We start from the raw sequence: 17,152 nt of genomic DNA, 5'->3' as shown, positions 1-17,152 counted from the left end.
TAAGACCTTGGCCATCATTGTTCGCAGAATGAAGGGAGGTTAACTGCTTGCGCCTATTATCTTCTCTTGAGACTAACTAAAACTCCTTGGTCCATTGACTGGTATAATGCTGTGACATTGGGTGGTAAAAACATTGGTCGTATGTCCCTATTTTTTAACTTTTCAAGGTCTTGATGCAAAGACGTGTTGTTCAAAATCACAACAGCTTTCCTTGGCAGGTTTTTAGATTTTAAAAACTGCTGAACTGATGGAACAAATACTTCTTGGAGCCATTCTTTGAAAATTGCACAGCTCATCTAGGCCTGTGACTGGTTTCGGTAGCCAACTGAAAGTTTATCCATTTCAATATGCTTAAATGCACATGGTTTTTATGATTTTCCTATGAAGCCAAGTTTTAATTTGTGCTCACCTGTTGCATTGCTGCATGATAGGATTGTTACCCTCTCCTTGTTCCTTTTAAAACCTGGGGCTGACTGTTCTTCCTTTAAAGCAATACTTTTTGCTGATAACAGTTTATAATTTAACCCTGTTTCACAACAGTTGTACTACTGCTGTCTGGTCAAACCTTCAACTTCGATAAATTTCTGATAGTTTTCCTTAAACTGAGACATACCCTCCATGTCCCCAGATAGTTTTTCCCCACAAATACTAAGCTGCCAGGCTCCATAGCCTTTCTTCCGGCTGTCACGCCAGCCAGTGCTTGTGATATATTTAGGATCGTTGTCTTTTTTAAATTCTTCATAAAATTCCAAGGCCTTCATTTACAAGATTGGCCCACTAATTGGCATGCTCTTCTCTCTTGCTTGGCGAAACCAAATGTAAAGTGCTTCATTTACCTCATAAAGTCACTTTCCTTTATACTTTTCCTTTTTTCCAATATTTGTGTACACACATTCTCTTAACACACCAAGGCCTGCTTCTTCTTCCAGTCTCCAGTCATACTTGTGCTGACTCCCAAGTCCTTAGCTACTGCACTTACGACACTTTCTCCTTTATCCAGTCTCTGTAATGCCCACAACTTTTGCTCCATAGACAAATTCACTTGTTTTCTTTTAATGGAAGATGCCATCGCAGAGTACTGTCCAGCACCGACAAACTTTGAAACTGCTCTGAGCAATACAGTACGCACAATCACTCCTATAGAGTTATGCAACGCGGTTAAGAAATAGACTAACCCTGGCAAAGGCAGCAGGTAGATTCAACGGCTGAGCATGCGCCAGTACCAGACACGTGATGGGGTGAGAGTATGACATGAGATAAAGGAATGCGATACCCTGAACGGGTCTATGCAAAGAGTATTTTGGCCCTGCTAGGGTGTGGCTGAGTTATCAGGACTGCCTAGTTTTCGGGGCTCAACTGTACTACAAATAATAGTGATGTTGGTGTTTAAAATGTAGTCAAAACTTATCCTAAGTTTTAGATTATACATGCCAAATAAATAAACCAATGGGTAAAAATCACAACACCTAAAGACATTCCTATATGGAGTGACTAGAATGTGACCATTACGCTGTTCTTGCTTGATATGCTCAACTTGTGAAAAAACAGATAAATGAACTAAAGATATTTAATCAATCTATATTTTTCAGGAATGATAGGTTACAGAACTAATACCCATCGACAGATTACTTTTATTCCTGCGACATGAGAGTACACAGTATTGACAGATGTTAGATACATCAAAAATAAAATAAAGCCCTAAAATTGAATGTGTTTTCTAATCTGGGAATCATTCTAGAAATAAATTGCAAAGGTGATTTAAGTGATTTCAAGGTTCAGTGAGTCCTGGGTTCAGTTCCTGGTCAGATCAGGGATTTTAACTTTCATTAGTTTCCTATAGCTCGCAGGGCTGGCTGTTCATGATGTTTTGAGCATTAGATTTCATCGTAGGTAGGGCCCCATTCTCACCGACATGCAGGTCGCCTATACGGCATCAACTTAAAAGACCTGCACCAGGCCACTCCTGAGGCCACACACCATTATTATTTATACTGTAAATTGCAGTACATTGCACATATATTAAAAAAATTGCCAATTTCCTTATGTTCCGCGAATTTCTGCACCCAAAAAAGAGACGCTATTTTTCAAGAATGATTCCTCTCTGATTGCATCCACATATGGTAGATTGTTGACTCCCTGACTGTGCTTTTTTGATCCCTTCTTCTGTCATTTCCCAGTTATTCGCATTCACAAATAATAAATATTCCGCTTTTAGTAATAGCTCATGCACAATGCCTGGTAGAGCTTCATGCGGTATTGGACGGTGACGTCACAGCCTGCCGCTTACGTTGCAGGACGTTTTACTTGTCTTGCGGAAGGAGACTTTTTTATTTTTTTAATTTATAGAAAACAAAGTAATTTATCACAATGCAATGTTTTCTCACTATTTCATTGGTGTACTTTACAAAAAAAATTGAAAATTACGAATGTTCTCTGTTAATTCACATGGCCCCGCAGAAAACTCCAAGAGCGTAAGATTGGGCAATCTAGCGGACCATGGGATAGGTCCTCCCCTTCTTATCCATTTATCAGGATATGTCATGTGGAGATGGTTCTGGATGACAACCACTGTTGTATTGAAACGACATCCTGCAGCGGTCAAGGAGTGACATATTTCAAGAACGGTGGTAGTTCATCTTGGAGAACCCGCAAGTAGTGTTCTTCCTTCAGAGGTCACTCAAAGAAATAGGGATCAGTGAGGTGATCGTCCATGATGCCACACCATACGTTCTCGCCCCAATGTACCCAAAACGCTGCGTGTCATAACAGTTGGGGATTATCCACACTCTAATAATGCATATTATGGCAATTAAAGGTAGTCAGTAAGAAGACGGGATTAGTATCCACGTGCTGTAAGGTCAATTCAAAGAACGCCACCCAGGGTTTGAAATCATGATTGTGGAGCTCTTGGTTTAAGTGCAGATGGTTGGTACAGGTGAAACCACTGGGTATGCAATATTTGCACAACAGACGCCCAGCTCCTGTCTGGCTACTGTGCAATGGTCCATCTTACGGTTATGCCCGGTAGCGTCCAAGATTACCTCTTCATTGTAAGTAGACATTACGGGTTGATCTCTAACAGGCTGTGTCCTTCCCAGGGATCCAGTAGCGCGCAGATGTCGTTCCACACTTCAAAATTTCATGCCTGACGGTTGTCGTCCATCCATATAGCGTTCTTGATACAGGCATTCTGTCTAGCTTCTCCATAGAGATGTAAGATATCTACATACTCGTTGCTAAAATATATCACGAGATAGTGAATGTCATTTGTGTTGTGTTGCAACTTGCCTCGAAGCAGGGAAGTTTGTGCAGTGACATACCTACCTGTCATCACATGTTGTTTTCGTTCCAGTGGGGCACACTTTGCTCTACCTGTCGTCTACGAAGCTTGGAATATGTATGACTGGTTGTCTGTGTCCTAGCCACAGATCATAACCACCTCATCGTTGTCCAACTCCGCTGCTACCCTATGCCGCGATACATACGCCCATTTACAGGGCCAAATAAACAAATCAGTCTGTGGAAGCTATGAAGTATGCAACATTGCCACATACCAGGCATCCTATTCTGTGGGCTTTGAACCTTTGAGCAGTGTCCACTACTACATCTCCCACCACATTCTTGCCATGTGAGTTACTATGAGATTTTACATGCAGCGCACAGTTCCCAGGCTGTATTACGTATGGAGGCCTAGGGAGTCTTTCATTTTCATGCCCTTCGGCCCTTGTCTTCCTCTGGCTGATACCTTCATTTTTCGAAGTGTTGGTCCCCTTCCATTTTTTCTCTCTGATTAATGTTGTATGGAGGATGGTTGCCTAGTTGTACTTCCTGTTAGAACAATAATCACCACCACCACCTCTAATGAAGTAGTAAATATAGTATGGTGGAGTAGGTGTCACCACCAACACTCTTAAGACCAAGGTCAATTCAATTGGGAATAACTTCTTAATATGTCAGCTCTGTTTTAAGTCTCTAGCCGAAATCCGTATTGAGACTCCAATCCAAAAACAAAAACATTGCTTCAATAAAGGGTAAAGATGGCGTAGGGATGTGGCGACCCCATCGCCCAGTGGGAAACCACTGCAATTGGCTACCCGAGTATTCGCAGGAAAAACATAATGTTTCCAGGATATTGAGGAAATGCCTACTCCCAGTCCTGAACAACTAGGATGAAATAAGGCAGAAAGCCTTCTTCACAATTTCATAAAATCATCCTTCATCTTCACCTTTCCAAATAACATTTAGAATTGTAACTCGAGGATTTATCCTAATCTCAAGGTGACACCTTAGACAGTCAGTCATGAAAAGTCTTTTGAAGAAGAATTCCAGCGACTGCAATAATATATTGCAGAAAAGACAGCATTTGGGTGTGGTGGGTGGTCATTCGGAAGATTATGAGGGATCAGAGCATCTGAAAACTCAACAACCAACATCTACACAAAAACTTCAAAGGATTAAACATAAACAAATCTCTTTCTTCTCGACACACAATGTTAACTCTTTGTGCCAAATTGGAAAATTAAAGATTGTCACTGACAGCATGAACAAACATAAAATTCTAATCATGGCCCTTCAAGAGATAAGGAATAGTGATCAAGGCCCAATAGAATCAGAAGGGTACCGATTGTATAAAGGAATCCCTGGAAAACGAGTGATGTAAAACTGTCTGCAGTTTGTTAATGGATTTCTAATAAATCTCAAAATCGTAGATTCAGTTGTGGAATTTAAATCTTGGTCCCCCAGACTTGCAACACTAACTCTGAAATCTGCAAATAAAATCTGCACAATTATCAATGTACATGCTCCCACCAATCAGAAAAATAACATTCAAAAGGATAAAGAAGAAGCACAAAAATTCTGTGGGATCTCCTGTATCGAACTTTAATCAACATACCTCCATCACACGTTGAAATTCTCCATGGCGATTTCAGTGCACAACTGGGACAAGACAGTAGGTACCGAGAAATCAATGGAAAGTGGCCAGCATATAGGAGGACGAATCAAAATGGTCAAAGATTGGTTGAATTATGCAGAAACCACAATCTTATTTCAAAATCAACATACTTCAGAAGGAAACCTCACAAATTAAAAACTTGGAAACATCCTGATTTCCAAAAAGGTGAGTGGCAACTGGATCACGTTTGCATGGATAAATTTTACCATTGTAAAATCTACAATCTCAAAGTCCTAAGGGAGGAAGACTCAGGGTCAGATCACTATGTTGTTAAGATCAAAATGAAATTAACTCCAAAGGTTAAGAAAAGAGCTCAAAAAAAAAAAAAGATTCTACCACCTTAATAAATAATAGGGAGTACTGTAGGAAAACAGTAGAAGGATCTGTCAGCACTAATACATTAGAAGAACTGACGACCAAACTGAAATCTATAGCAGAAGAGTTACCTCCAACAAATCCTAGGAAAAAACATGAATGGTGGAATGTGACCAGGCAACTGAGAGAAGACACCAATCATAAAGCCCAAAAAATCAGACAAATCAAATTTAGAACTAATAAAACAAAGTCAACCCATATAATCATCAGACAAACCAAACGCAAACATCTTAAAAATACCTTACAAAGGATAGAGGAGAGTTTTAACAGAAAACAATCACGAGATTATTATAAAACCCCCAATATTAATGCTGAGAAATAAATCAGGCCTATAGTAATCAAGAAAATGCAGAGATCCTCGCAGAGACATTCAACATACTTTTAAATAGTGATGACCCACTGGAAACATTGGAAGTAAATACTGACACACCCATTTTAGCCACCCCAGATCTAATAAATCCTCCAACTGTCAATGAGGTAGAATTTGCAAATAAGGAACTAAAAAATTATAAAGCATGTGGTGAAGACGTAGTCTTTGCAGAAATCTGGAAAAATGCAGGGAAACCAGCAATCATAAATTTACATCAGCATCTAGACAAAATGTGGATCACAGAGAAAATCCCAGAACACTGTACCTCAGGTGTAATCCATCCATTATTCAAAAAAGGAGATAAAACTAATCCAGACAATTATAGAGGAATAACCCTTTTGGGCTGCACTTACAAAATTTTCTCCCGCATAATTTACAATAGGATAAAAAACATTCTGGAACCATAACTTGGGCAATACCAAGGAGGATTTCGCCCATACAGAAGTTGCCCAGACCAAATTCTCGGCCTGAAACTAATAATGGAATATTACAAATACAGAAATAAACAGCTGTTTATTTCATTCATAGATTTCAAAATGGCTTATGATAGTATACACAGACCTACTCTTTTAAAAATCCTGAGATCATATGGCTTTCATCCTAAATTAACAAAAATTATTTAACTAACTTTAACCAACACAATTTCAAAGGTAAAGTTCAGGGGAGAAATGTAAAATGCTTTTACAAAATATACAGGCCTCAGACAAGGTGATGGATTATCCCCATTGCTCTTCATTGTGGCTATAGAGTACATCATGAAAATTTGGCAAAAAGAAAACCCACCTAAAATCAAAATTGGAGCAAAATCCTCAATAAGGACAAACTGGCTAGGGTTTGCAGATGATTTAGCTCTTTTAGCCCTTGACATGGAAGAAGTCCGTGCTCAGATCACCAGTTTCCAGAAGTTTGCATTAAAAATAGGATTACATGTATCCTTTGAGAAAACTGAGATCATGCCATTGAAACCCCTTGACATAAACGAAGTTATCATAAATGATCAAAAAATTAACATAGTCCTACAATTTAAATACTTTGGAGAAATCATTATGCACAACTTAAATGAGAAAGCAACATGGATAAATAGAACCAACAAACTGAAAAAAAAATCTTAATTTCTAACCTGGTCAACTTATAACAAAAAAAATGCTTGTCAGTAGACACTAAGATCCAACACTACAAAGTTGTAGCTTTGCCCGAAGCCATATATGTATGCAAAACCTTGTTCCAGATTAAAAATGAAAGAAGAACTGATCAGCTCCTCAAAACTGAAAGAAGAATTATTAGAACTTGCATAAATAAAAAGTACCAGGTTGAAGGAGCCTGGAGAATCCTCCCCAAAGAAACTGTCTATCGAGAGATAGACCCAGTTACCAGCACCATGAAGAAGAAAAGAATCTCTTATTTCTTTCACATCTTACGATTACCAGAAAACAGGATTTTACAACAACTAGTGATGGGAAATCTGGGAGACAAGACAGGAGGACATTGATCAAAGAAATTAAAGAGGATCTTCAAACAGTTGGACTCAAAATTACAGATGCAGAGAACAAGAATAAAATTACCACCCTTAAGAATCACAAATTTTCAACTGAAATGATACACAGAAGGCCTGTAGAGATTTCAGGCTAATTAAGAATTCTGCGATCAGAACGAATGAAGAAGTACTGTGCAGATAAGAAGATTCAAACAGTACAACCTTCAAAGAAAAAGTGTACATGGAAGACTCAAGTGGTCCAATGTGGCCGATAAAGTTAATAATAATAATAATAATAATAATAATAATAGTAGTAGTAGTAGTAATAATAATAATATTAATAATGAGGTTTTAGCCAAGATTTGTCATTTTCCCATGTATTAGAAATTTAACTGTTATTTTTCCTCCAAAATTAGTATCTATCAGACAAATACAACTTCAATCTAAGACGTACAGTAATTGTCATTGAACAACAGACATATCCCAGTGGCCAACTCCTTGGTTGAATGGTCAGCGTTGAGGCCTTCATTTCAGAGGGTCTCAGGTTTGACTCACGGTCGGCTTGAAGATTTTCATCACATATGATTAAATTTTCCATCCAAGGCTTGTATTGTATTTGAAAGCAAGCACAAATTTACTCATCTGCTGACCTGCTAAGCCTAATGCTTCTGAGGATTTCTTTCGGGGTTTACTTCCTTAGCCTTTGAAGATTCCTCTTCTCCACAAGGTAGTGGTTTCCTCTTCTAATTTTCCCCAGAGGGGATGGATTGCCTCATTTACCATCTTCGCCATTCCGAAGGTCTCCTTCTCTGCCTGAAATGCTGTTAAGGTCTTCACCCGTAACTCTGGGCATGGGTTCCACGGTTGGAAATGGAATTGACAAGTCTCTGGCTACAGTTTCACAGTATGATGGTAATGCTGATGTTAGATCAGAGAACAAAACCAGATTTGGAACAATAAATATTTTAACAATGAATGGGAAGGGAAATGAATTGATTGACCAAGATTTGAAGATTTGACCAAGTTACAAATTCCGGATTAGATTCTAGATCCATTCTCGTTTGAAGCTTTAGATAAGCTTGATAACTCTTTTCATACGGAGTTTCTAGATCTGAAGTATGACCGTGAGGCGAAAATCATTTTGAAGCAGAGCGGTTACGACTTAGCCTGGGTGAAGCTTATCTACAACTGTGGGGAAAATTGGACCACTTTTCATCTCGTTCCCGTCAACATTCTTAGCTGAAAAAGAATTTATTTCTGTTGTCCAGTTCCTCACAAAACTAAGAAATAAGTCGGACATTTGCCTCAAAGGAGACTTGAACCTGAACTTGACGAACATAAAGCCGGATATTCAAGCTTTAATTAAAATCCACCAAGCACAAGGCAGCCATTGAAAAGATAAAATAAAACAAAAACAATGTTTTCAAACTTTCATTTACTTTTTCTTAACTGTCAACTTTCTCAATTTTTCCAGATTCCTTTTTAAAAATGAAAACATATACTCCTGTTTTTTAAATGTAGGCTACGTCAATGATCTTAGTTAATTATTTCACTTCTTTGTTCATAAAAATCTGAAGTTTACATTTTAATATTTTTCTATTTTATTTAAGAGTGACCGGAAAAAACTGCTTTGGTTGTTTTTATATATGGTAGTAACATTGTCTAAAATTATAAAACTGCTTTATTATTTACACTTTACTTAAAATTAGGCATACAATGGAAATGAAAAGGGGGCGATAGGTGTTAGTCAACCTCCAGAAAGGGGAGATGGGCCACAAAAGGTTGGGAACCACTGAAACAGATCAACAGTAGACTTGATAATTACAGTGCAAACAATAATGGAAAATAATCTGTAAAGGAACAAGAGAATCGTATTCGTATTTTTGGATTTGGTAAATGCTTATGATACAGTTAAGAGAAAACATGTATGGGAATGCGTACTGAAAGGAATGTATCAAAATCATTAATTAACAAGATTAAAATGTTTTATCATGAGAGTAAAAGCAGTGTGGAGGTAGGGAGTGGTGGCCCAAAAAAATTTTATACAAAGAAATGTCTCAAGAAAGGAAGTGCACTGTCCCCATTATTGTTTGATATATTGGTGGATGAAGTCGTAAAACGTGTAAAACAGAATACCAGTAGTGATGAAGTGAATGCTTTAGTATTTGCAGATGATGTGGTGATTTGGGGAAAGGGAGAAAAGGAAAAGCAAAGGAGACTGGACATTTGGAATGAAAATCTGAGGGAGTTTGGAATGGTAATTAGTAAAATGGAAACTGTAGTCATGCACTGTGAAAAAGAGTAACATTATATAAACAGTATTTCATACCAATTGTAACATACGGGCTAGAAACGCTGTTAACTAATAAGGGACAAGATAGTAAGATCCAAGCAATAGAAATGACATTTTTAAAAACATCGGTTAAAAGAACAAGAAGAGATAGAATTCAAGGTCTAAATGTAGAACCGTTAGTATAGAACTTACAAAAAGCAAGGCTGAGTTGGCCGTGCGGTTAGGAGCGCGCGGCTGTGAGCTTGCATCCGGGAGATAGTGGGTTCGAGTCCTACTGTCGGCACCCCTGAAGATGGTTATCCGTGGTTTCCCATTTTCACACCAGGCAAATGCTGGGCTGTACCTTAATTAAGGCCACGGCCGCTTCCTTCCCATTCCTAGGCCATTCCTATCCCATTGTCGCCATAAGACCTAACTGTGTCGGTGCGACGTTAAGCAAAATAGCAAGAAAAAACCAGACTGAGATGGTTCAGACATGTAAAAGGAATGGGTAAAAAACGGGTAGTAAGAACAGAATTGGAAAGAGAAGTTACGGGAAAGAGACCAGTTGGAAGACTGAGAAGAAGGTAGATGGATGTGGTGGAAGTGGGACATCGATGATGATTATGATGATGATGATTAATTTGTCTGGTTTGGGGACTGGTTCTTTTGTGTTTGTCCCAACACTCTTCTTCATATTCAGACAACACATCACACTACCAGTCAGCAATAGTTATTACATCTCTCCAGATAGGGTTTGTGTTAGGAAGCGCATCCTGCTGTAAAACAAGGCTGCACCTGCAGCCCCAAAATTTGTTGGAAAAGCGTTGGAAGAAGAGGAAGATGTAAAGGTGGGGGAGGCATAAAAATAGATTGCTAGGTGTTGGTGAGCCACCTGGTATATAAATTTATTGGGGCATGTATGATCGTGCCAGTTCAGCCTTGGCATGTTGAAATATGCAAATTGCACCATTTTCAGCTGATAGATAATGTAAACACAAGGCTTATTGTTTCTTTTTCATCTATTGTGTATTTTTCTGTAAATGTGTACATAATCAAGTTGCTTTATTATATCTTACCAAAATCCAATGTAACTGCCATGTGCAGCACAGATAGCATCTAGACTTGACTGGGAATGACTAACTACTTTGCCACTTGCATCTTTAGCCAGGCTGCTGGAAGGAGTATGATAGAGTATCCTTCTGTTGAACAGGGTGATCGAAGTGGTCCTACAGATGATCAGTTTATTTCAACTGCAACGAATTAAGGGGCCAAGAAAGTAATCTGGGGGTTGTGCTTCTCCAACCAAGAAGGAAGGATGCTGAGAACATAAAAATCTGAAAATATAGACAAATGGACAATGTGTTGAATAATTTGGAAAATGCAGTTTATAAATTACTGTTAGGGCATGAAGGATTAAATATGCCAAAAATGAAGCTGAAGACCAAGAACTGGCTAGATAAATTCGAATAATTGGGCTATAATATTATGTTGTTTGGCATTGTTTTATTCATGAGAATACTTCACATTTGTTTCTGTTTTTAGGGATCTGTTCCATCGTGTTGAAGTGACCTTCTGTGATAAAATGATTCCTAATGACCCAGGTTTTACAATTGACTTATCACAACGGATGACATACGATCAGATGGCAAGAGCAGTTGCTGCACGAGTTGGAACTGATCCAGATCTTCTGCAGTTCTTCAAGTGTCAAAAGTAAGTATTATTGGATTGGATTTTTCTCTTTCCTTAGCAGGAGGCAAGTAAGTGTTCAGTGAATTTCTTACTAATCCAACCACAACTATTTCAGTTCCATTTTTATAGACTCTTGAAGGTTACATGCAGCTGAATCTAGATAAATCAGGATATTTTGTAAAGTTTGTAATACTCTTTTCCCTTCAGGGATATATATATTTGGACCTAGACAGTATTAGTTCCTAAATGTAAGCTGCCTTTTTTATGGTGTAATGTAGAGTGAATCTTGAAGGTGAGTATGGTTTCAGTCTGGCCAGTGCTGGTGGGGGGGTAAAAAAAAAAAAAAAAAATTCACGTACTTGTATTTTAAATTGCAAGGATACCCTGTAGCTATGAATACATTATCAGTCCTAAAATTAAGGCCTTGGTCACTTCTTTTCCAGTCCTAGCTCTATACTATCCCATCATCACCATAAGTCTTGTCACAGTCCATGCGATGTGAAATCAATAGCAAAACAAACACAAAAATGAAAATCATTATTGTTACTAGTATTGTGGAGAATCCCTTTCTTGGGCAAAATTCTTGCACTTCGGCATCACCTTCTGATCAGTGTCAAACTCGGAGCAGTAAGAGTTCTAGAAAATTAAATGTTTGCTTATATTGTTTTAATGTAGGTGAACAAAGAAAATGTATGTGTGTGTAAGTCATATAACCAATCCTAAATCATTGGATTAAAATTCTTCTTGGGATTGTGTGTAAGTAAGGCTAGCAACCTACGTCACAGAAATTTACCAAGAACCCTCAGAATGTTCATAGTAAGCCTTGGACCGGTGGCAGTGACAAATTTACAGACCAGGAACTGCTTGGGAACAACTCAGTGAACAAAATGGAATACGCGTGGTTCTGTCAATAACAATGGGGTTTATGGACTAAAAATAGGAATGGCTTATATTCAGCAAAGAGGATGTAACGGGATGTACTAGGAGTGAGTGTTCCTTGGGTAAGCGTATATAATAATAAAGGAAGGAAAGGGGATTATGAGACGATCCTAACAGGTGTTACAGAGCAGGAATGGCTGAGTATGGAATTGAATTGTTCATTAGGAAAAAACCCAAGCACAAAGCTTAGTTTCTGCTAGGGATATAAAGGAGTAGTGATGTGGGTAGATTTGGTGGTTGTAGGTTTTAGGATGAAAATTATATCCAGTGTGTTAGTTGTAAGAAGCATATGAGGATGAAGTTGCAAATAGGTGATTTCATCGCAGTAGTTGGAAATAGAACTGAAGGATATGAGAAGGTGATGGAGTAAATATGGGGAATATAAGGAAGTTAATAGGAATGGGAAGCGTTTATTGGACATATGCGTTAGTATAGGATTAGCAGTTATGATTACTTTCTCCATAACAAATTATATAACAACGAACTTTGAATTCAGGGAAAATGTGAGAATGTGAAGATGTGAGGTTGTATTCTGGACTTAGTGAATTCAGTCCACACTGTCGGCGGCCTTGAAGATGGGTTTCTGGCATTTTCCATTTTCACACCAGGAAAATGCTGGGGCTCTACCTTAGTAAGACTACGACCGCTATCTTCCCATTCCTAGTCCTTGCCCGTCCCATTGTCACCTATCTGTGTTGATGCGACGTAAAGCAACTTCTTTTTCATATGTTGAAAATCTTCTCAGTGTAGAAGGAAATCTTTTTGTTGATGCCATCAACAACTGAGTTTATAGGGTAGAGAACAATGATGTTCGTCAAATTACCCTCGAGGAATCTGAAAGGATGGCAGATAAACTCCATTGTCATAAAGCAGCAGGAACAGATTAAATTAGACCTGAAATGGTGAAATATCATCATTGGCAGACCACCAGCACATCCAGTTTGCAAAAGATGCAAGACTATGTGGGATTAAGATGTACGGAGAGACCCAAAAAGAACTAACTGGGACAGATACAGAGAAGTTCTAGGGAAGGCTGTACAAAATATTCCAACTAACGTGAGAGGACAGAAGGAATAGGACGAGGCAGTGGAACTATTAGAAGAGGCCATTATAGACTCATTCCATGAAAACTGTCCTCTCAAAGAAAAGAAAAACACCAAAAAAGTAAGGTGGTGCAACAACAAACTAGCCAAAATGAACAAAGAGGTTAGGATGTTGTATAGAATATCATTTAGAAATGGTATGTGGGACGTATATCATAGGAAACTCCCGGAGTATAATCTAGAGATACAGAAAGCAAAAAAAAATCTTGGAGCGTGGAATCACACACTGAAACAGCAAGGCTCCAGAAGGTTCTGGAAGCAACCCATATAAATCAAGTGGGGACACTGGAGAAACCGGATGGGTCATTTATTCAGGCGGGGAGGGACACGCTGAAGATACTAATGGCGTGTGACTTTCGTGAGGCTGAGGAGATGACAGAAGAAGAAACATTTGGAACAGAGACCGGAGCTCAAAGAGCGACTGGAACTGTGCCAACAATATAATAAAACATAACCATGTAAAATGGGCAATCGACACGTTTCATCCTGTAACGGCTCCAGGGCCAGCTGAGATACTTCCGATACTCCTACAGGAAGGACGGGAGGTACTCATCGATGCCCTGACGGACCTTTTCAGAGCTAGTCTAACTTTAGGGTACGTGCCGAAATCTGGTCTGAAGCTGAAGCAGTATTCATAGAAGTCTGGAAGCGCAAATAATGCCCAGGCCAAAGCATACAGACCATTATGTTTATCCTTCTTCATGCTGAAAGCAAGGGAGAAAATCCTGGATAAATATATCAGAAGAACAGTGCAACTGAACTCGGTGTTACATGACAATCAGTTTGCATAGAGACCTTTCAGATCCACTGAAGTAGCACTCCACCAGTTGGTTTGTAAACTAGAGGAAATCCTAGAATATAAAGAAATTGCACTGGTGGCACTTCTAGATAGAGAAGGAGCCTTCAGCAATACAACCTACGACTATGATCAAAGCATTGGAAAAGAGCAAGGTGAGTAAAACCATCGTCAAATGGATTAAATCCATGTTAAACGGAAGAAAGATAAATGCAACCCTGTTTGAAGAAACACTGCCAGTTGGGGCCACATGAGGCTGTATTCAGGGAGGTGTTCTTTCTCCTCTACTGTGGAACCTCCGGGTAAACAAAATCACAGTTATGCTCAACGAACAAGGGTTTTTTTTATACACAACGATACACAGATGACCTAGTGATTGTCGTATGAGGTAAGGTGATGAGTGTTATCCAGGACCTCGTGCAAAGATCACTCAACCTTGTGGAGAACTGGTGTCGGGAAGAACAACTATCAGTCAACCCGAACAAGATAACTCTGGGGTCCCTTTTACAAGAACGAGAAAATTGGAGGGAAAGAGATCACTGAAGCTCTTTGGGCAAGATATATATATATGGAAGAACAGGCACTGCACCTAGGTTTAGTGTTAGATAAAAATCAAACCTGGAATCCACATATAGAAAGGAACATAACCCGGCCCAAGAACTTGCTGTATGCATGTAAAAGAGCCGTCAGGAAGACATGGAGCCTTAAGACCATAAATGATAATGTGAATATATAAAATGGTCATTAGACGTTCATGGCCTATGCTGCAATCATCTGGTGGCAGAAAGTAAGCCAAGGAAAAGTAGGTAGTAGATTGGATAGCCTACAGAGAATGCCCTGCATAACCATAACTGGGGCTATGAGAACTGTGCCGACAGAACCCTTGAATACTTTACTAGATCTCCTATCACTATGCAATTCCATAAAAGGACAGGCTAGAATGAGTTCATATAGATTGGCACAATCAGAGTGCTGGAATGCACAAGGACCCAATCTAGGCAATGTAAAATTAGCAAGAGTAATAACAGAGAAAGTTCTACACATGCCTTCTGATCATATGATACCAAAGTACAACTTTGAAAAACCATTTGAGACCCAGATAAAAAAAAAAGGAAGACTGTGATATCAACAAATGGAATATTGCAAAAGAAGATATAGTGTGGTAGACAGATGGCTCAAAGACTGGGGTTGGCACAGGAGGAGGGATCAACGGGGGAAGACCTGAAAGATCAATCCAAATGAGCCTGGGCAAACACACTATAGTCTTTCGAGCGGAAGTGGTAGCTATCACAACATGTCTTAAAGAAAATGTGAAAATGAACTATAGGAATAAGAACATTTTCATTTTTACGGACAGCCAACCTGGCAAGTTGGCCGTGCGGTTAGGAGCGCGCAGCTGTGAGCTCGCATCCGGGACATAGTGGGTTCGAATCCCACTGTCGGCAGCCCTGAAAATGGTTTTCCGTGGAAGGCCACGGCCACTTCCTTTGCATTCGTAGGCCTTTTGTGTCCCATTGTCGCTATAAGACCTATCTGTGTTGGTACGACATAAAAGAAATGGAAAAAAAAAATACGGACAGCCAAGCGGCCATTAAGGCAATAGAATCAGTCCGGATAATATCCAGAATTGTCTGGTATTGCCATTCGCTTCTCCTGAAGCTCTCAAAGTACAACATTGTCATAATAATAAGGGTACCAGGGCATGCAGGTATAGAAGGAAATGAAAAGGCAGATAAACTGGCCCGGAAAGGGGCAGAAACACATTTTGTAGGCCCAGAACCTGTATGCGGGATTTTCTATGGACAAGCCCGACGCTACATAGGAAAATGGGTACAAAAGAAACAAATGGAAAACTGGAAAAATACTCCCAGATGCAGGCTTGCAAAGGAACTATTGATAGAAGGACCAAACAAGAAGCATACTAAATAACTGTTGAAACTCAGCAGAGAGAATATAAGATGGGTAGTAGGACTGTTGACAGGACACTGTCATCTGAATAAACACCTACATAGAATTGGAATAATGAGAGACAACATATGTAGGAAATGCAATGAAGCTGAGGAATTAGCTGTACACATACTTTTCGAATGTGAGGCGCTGGGTAGAATGTGACTCTCCACTCTAGGACTACCAGGTGAAGAGAGAGAAAAAATCCAAGACGACCCAATAAGAACAACCTTCAGCTTTGTGAACGGAGTAGGTATATGTGGGAATGAAGGGAAAACATGGTAGCAAAAGATCTTAGGGGTCGACACTAATTAGGAACTAATATTTAGAGGCCCCACGAAGAAAAGGAGAAGAAGAAGAATGGTGAAATACACTGGGAAGGCAGGTATAAAATGGCTTCACAAACTATTGAGATTAATGGAGGTTGTTATCAATTATTGAGAGTAAATTGGATGAAAACCAGTGTACTTTAGTTTGAGACGACAGGGAGGTTGTGAAGATCTGATTTTCAGTATGAGCCACTTATTTGAAAAATGATAAGGAAGGAATAGACGTCTTTCATAGAGCTAGAGAAGGCATATGACATAGTACCGAAGGAAAAGATGTTAGCCGTACTGAGTGATCATGGGGTTAAGGGTAAATTATTAATCGCAATCAAAGGTATTTACATTGAGAATTTATGATTGAATGAGTTCTTGGTTCAGGGGTACAGGTGTTAGACAAGGCTGTGATCTTTCACCTTTGTTGTTCCTAGTTTCCATTAACCATTTAATGAAAGATATAAAGTGGCAAAGAGGGATTCAGTTACGTGGAAATTTAGTGAGCACTTTTGCCTATGCTGACAACTTGGTCTTAGTGGCATACTTTCCTGAAACTCTTCAGTCTACCTTGGAACTTTGAAATATATACGTTGTGGGAGATATTAGGCATAATAATAGGTCAGCTACCGTGTGGCGTTCAGTGGTGGAAGTACTACAGAAATATGCATCATTTTAAAATAATTCCCGTAATAAGCTAGACAGTGTGCTTTCGCACTGGAAGTATATGCTAAAAGGGACGACTGCTCATATTCGTAGAAATTATGAGCTTTACCAGTGACAGTTCCAAGGATAGTAGCAAGAAACAAGTTAAGTACTAATGTTTAAAAAATCCAACTGATAGGAAATGTATTCTAAATTAATAGGTACTAACAACGTGAATATCTGTGCTTAAAAGGATAATAACAATAGA

At 39.1% G+C, this 17,152-nt stretch overlaps 1 protein-coding gene across 2 annotated transcripts in view; it reads left to right on the top strand.

Moving 5' to 3' along the window:
* Usp7 (Ubiquitin-specific protease 7) overlaps positions 1-17,152 on the top strand; it is a 458,856-nt gene that overhangs the window by 329,508 nt on the left and 112,196 nt on the right. For both annotated transcript variants that reach the window (XM_067150095.2, XM_067150096.2), the window contains exon 16: positions 10,991-11,158. In XM_067150095.2, the coding sequence (XP_067006196.1) occupies positions 10,991-11,158 (168 nt within the window). The remainder of the gene's footprint in view (positions 1-10,990; positions 11,159-17,152) is intronic.

This window comes from Anabrus simplex, chromosome 6, assembly GCF_040414725.1.
Source record: "Anabrus simplex isolate iqAnaSimp1 chromosome 6, ASM4041472v1, whole genome shotgun sequence".
In the NCBI taxonomy this organism is placed as follows: Eukaryota; Metazoa; Arthropoda; class Insecta; order Orthoptera; family Tettigoniidae; genus Anabrus; species Anabrus simplex.
This window is presented reverse-complemented; position numbering and strand designations above follow the sequence as displayed.